At 47.0% G+C, this 562-nt stretch overlaps 1 protein-coding gene across 2 annotated transcripts in view; it reads right to left on the bottom strand.

The window, feature by feature from the left end:
• The window catches only part of LOC106875742 (IQ and ubiquitin-like domain-containing protein), a 33185-nt gene that overhangs the window by 180 nt on the left and 32443 nt on the right, over positions 1 to 562 (bottom strand). For both annotated transcript variants that reach the window (XM_052971890.1, XM_052971891.1), the window contains exon 17: positions 1 to 94. In XM_052971890.1, the coding sequence (XP_052827850.1) occupies positions 1 to 94 (94 nt within the window). The remainder of the gene's footprint in view (positions 95 to 562) is intronic.

Genomic DNA, 562 nt, shown 5'->3' on the forward strand with positions numbered 1-562 from the left:
TGATCTGACTCTCCAGCCAAGGAAGACGAGAGAAGTGAGACTTGGCTGAAAGGTGTTTCTGAAGAACCTTGTTGACAAATACTTCGCCATAGGCCTGCAAAAAAAAAAAAAATAATAATTTTTTCTTTATTAACCACTAAGGGTTTACAATCAAGTCAAGGGCAGTACAGGACAACACAATATACAATGTAATATGGCATGGGATTACATGAAGGCACGTTGCCAGGGCCACGGATTGGCTCCCGTGCCGGTGACACATGAAAAGCACCATTCGAGTGTGATCGTTGCCAGCATTGCCTTACTGGCATATGTGCTGGTGGCATGTGCAAAACAACATTTGAGCATGGTCGTTGCCAGTGCCATCAGACTGGCTCCCATGCAGGTAGCACGTAAAAACACCTTTTGAGCATGGTCATTGTCAGAACCACGTGACTGGCCCTCGTGCCAGTGGCACGTAAAAGTACTCACTACACTCTCGGAGTGGTTGGCATTAGGAAGGGCATCCAGTTGTAGAAAGTTTGCCAGATCAGATTGGAGCCTGGTGCAGCCTTCTGGCTTGCAA

Source organism: Octopus bimaculoides, chromosome 11 (assembly GCF_001194135.2).
Source record: "Octopus bimaculoides isolate UCB-OBI-ISO-001 chromosome 11, ASM119413v2, whole genome shotgun sequence".
Lineage (NCBI taxonomy): Eukaryota > Metazoa > Mollusca > Cephalopoda > Octopoda > Octopodidae > Octopus > Octopus bimaculoides.